General features: G+C 45.4%; 1 protein-coding gene across 1 annotated transcript; it reads left to right on the top strand.

Annotated features, from left to right (window-relative positions):
• Positions 1-725: 725 nt before the first annotated feature.
• LOC105047620 (dof zinc finger protein DOF3.1) lies at positions 726-2457 on the top strand. The gene has a single exon (XM_010926618.3). The coding sequence runs from the start codon at positions 1556-1558 to the stop codon at positions 2228-2230; it is 675 nt and encodes a 224-aa protein (XP_010924920.1). The 5' UTR covers positions 726-1555; the 3' UTR covers positions 2231-2457.
• The last annotated feature ends 393 nt before the right edge of the window (positions 2458-2850 follow it).

Genomic DNA, 2850 nt, shown 5'->3' with positions numbered 1-2850 from the left:
ACTCTACTGTTGCTTTCAAAAGTTGTCTAACTTAGTATTGAAAAATTTGTTGTTAGACAAACTCTGGCAAATAGATTTTTTTTTTTTAATTTTCCGATCGGATTGTTTGCATCAGCTTTTTTTTGTTCTAGCTAAACCAGGATAATTTAAATCTCCTTTAAATTACATAATCTAATGCTGATTTAAATAAAAAGCAAAAGAATCTCTAAAAAGATGGCTCGGAGTTATATATAGCAGATTAACTGCTAAACATTGTTTGTCATTCAAATTCCTCGCCCCAGACGACCTTAGATGGGCGTTACCAACCGCAATTACGCCATGGCGACCACAGGCTAGTCGAACGCCCCCCCAAAAAAAAAACCGCGTCCCAGATTCCGGACTTCCCTAAAGCGCGTGAGAAAACACAGTCCGTTCGATGCTCCTCCAGCGGCAGAAGATCGAGCATGATCCCAACAAAAAGATGCGGTGTATGGGAGCGACACCAATCGATGTTTCTCCATCACGGAGATCTTCTTAGGATTTTGTCTTGGTAAGCGCGGAGCGAACACAACACGACACCACAAACCCGCGGCGTCGCCCCCACAAACCGACTCCCTCCCCAGCGTTACCAGAAACAAACAAACTGTGTGGCAACGTCACAGGGGAAGTGGAAAATTACAAAAATAGGAACAAAAAGGAAAAACCCATTAAATTACCAGAGGGTGGTGGTGGTGGACGATTTCTCGTGACCGGACTATATATTCCTATTGCACTCCAACAGCCAAAAAAGGGATGGAGCTTGTGTAGGGTGACTTTAGAGGACTTTGAAAAGAGAGGAACCAAGAAGGGTAGCTCGCTCAGCTCTTCTTTTCTCCTTGTCTTCCTGCCTCCCTTCCTGCTATCCATCTGTATATCTTCTCCTCTGATCTTTTGGTGTTGTGTGGAAAACGAAGAGTTTGTTTTGCTTTTCTTTTTGCCTTGGTAGGGAATATAGGTTTTGGATGATGCATGTGATACCTTCTGAGTTCTTAGTTGAAATCTAAAGTATTCCATTAGTTTTTGTGTCCTCTGTAGACATCTCAAGGTTCCATTGGATGGATCGAAGGTATGCAAAGTTTTCCCTTCTTTTTTGAAGGTTTTTCTTTCAGAGGGCACTTTTCTTGCGGGAAATATCTCGTTTCTGTCAATCTTTCCGAAAGGCCCACTCTTCTATATCTCGAAAGCCAAATAAACCCAAGCTTTCTGTCTCTTATTTTATTTCTTGCTTTTCGTTTAGAAGATCCAAAGTCCATTTGTCTCTAGCAAAAAGATCTCTTTTTATTTTTAGAAAAAAAAAAAAAAGAAGAAAGATCTCATTTTTCCTCAGTATCTGAAGGGAAAACATACAGGAAAGTTCTTCTTTCTAATTAAAGTTGGTGTTTTGGAAGCTGAAAAAACTTGATTCTCTGAAAATTCCCAGCCGAAAACAGTAGAGAAAAAAGTCCGATCTTGAACTAAAAAGAGTTGATATAAAGATCCAATTTTTACGATCGCATTACCTGAAGGAGTACATCGAGGGGCTTCACCCGTAGACGCGATGCAGGGCACGACGGCGGTGGCTGGAGCGGTCCAGGGGGGGGCGAAGCCCCCGTTACCGGAGCCGGAGCAGCACCTCAAGTGCCCCCGATGCGACTCCACTAACACCAAGTTCTGCTACTACAACAACTACAACCTCTCCCAGCCCCGCCACTTCTGCAAGGACTGCCGCCGCTACTGGACCAAGGGCGGAGCCCTCCGCAACATCCCCGTCGGCGGAGGCACACGCAAGAACTCCAAGCGCTCCGCTGCCTCCGCCACCGGTGGCGCCACCGCCTCCAAACGTCCCTCCACCTCCACGCCGCCACCTCCACCCTCCGATCACCTCCCAAAGCCGGAGCCCTTTTCTGTCCTCTATCCACCAGCCACCGACCCCGACGACCGGCTGCTCGACATCACCGGGAGCTTCAGCTCGCTGCTCGCCTCCAGCGGAGGCTTCGGCAACCTTCCAGAGTGCTTCGGCTCCGGCGCGGCGGGCGGCGCCACCGTGGGTATGCGGAATTCCGGTGGTCCGAACAGTTCGATCGAGGGGGGGATGGATCAGCTGCAGAGCTCCAGCGATAGCAACGGCAATGAGAACTCGGCGGCGCTGGAGAATTTCTTGGGGGATTCCGGTGGCTGGGCTAATGGCTGGTCCGATCTCCGCATCTATACTCCAGGTTCGGGCTTCCAGTGATCAAGAAAAAAATAGAGAATTTTAGAGCAAAGGGAAAGCAAAAGAAAACTCTCTTCTTTTCTCTGTAATGTTTTCCTTCTTTATCTTTTCCATGGCTTTTTAATATCGTTCTGTGGAACTGTTTCTAAAAACTCTGGCATATGTATTAGTTATAGAGTATGATGAGGTACAGATCGACATATACTTAGTCATTTGGGTTTGAATAATTTTCTAGATTTCTTTTGGGATTTGGCTTCTTTGCATGATTGAAGTATGGCGAGTCAAGGAGCTCATTGGTTTTATTAGAGTTCTTTTGTGCCACAATTTCCTCTGCTTCTTTTTGATCTTTTGGAGGGGAATGCGGTTGATGGTTGGTGTCTGGTGATTGAGTAGGACTACTGTAAGCCTGTGGATGTTAGGAAACTAAGGTTTTATTGATGGTATGTTTTGGTGAAGATTTTATGGTAATTTTCTGGAATATTGATAAATGGGTTGCATGATTGTTTCTTGTTATTAGGAGTTCAGGGCTTGCTGGTTTTCTGACTGCTTGTTTGTGCCATATCTCTTAACAGGTGATCTCTTCATAGCATGTAGCCTTTTTAATGCGTTTGGGGGTTGCGAGTGATAAAAAAAAAAGAAGA

The sequence above is a fragment of the Elaeis guineensis genome, chromosome 6 (assembly GCF_000442705.2).
Source record: "Elaeis guineensis isolate ETL-2024a chromosome 6, EG11, whole genome shotgun sequence".
NCBI lineage: Eukaryota > Viridiplantae > Streptophyta > Magnoliopsida > Arecales > Arecaceae > Elaeis > Elaeis guineensis.
The sequence above is the reverse complement of the archived record's forward strand: the minus strand, read 5'-3'. Positions and strand labels throughout refer to the sequence as shown.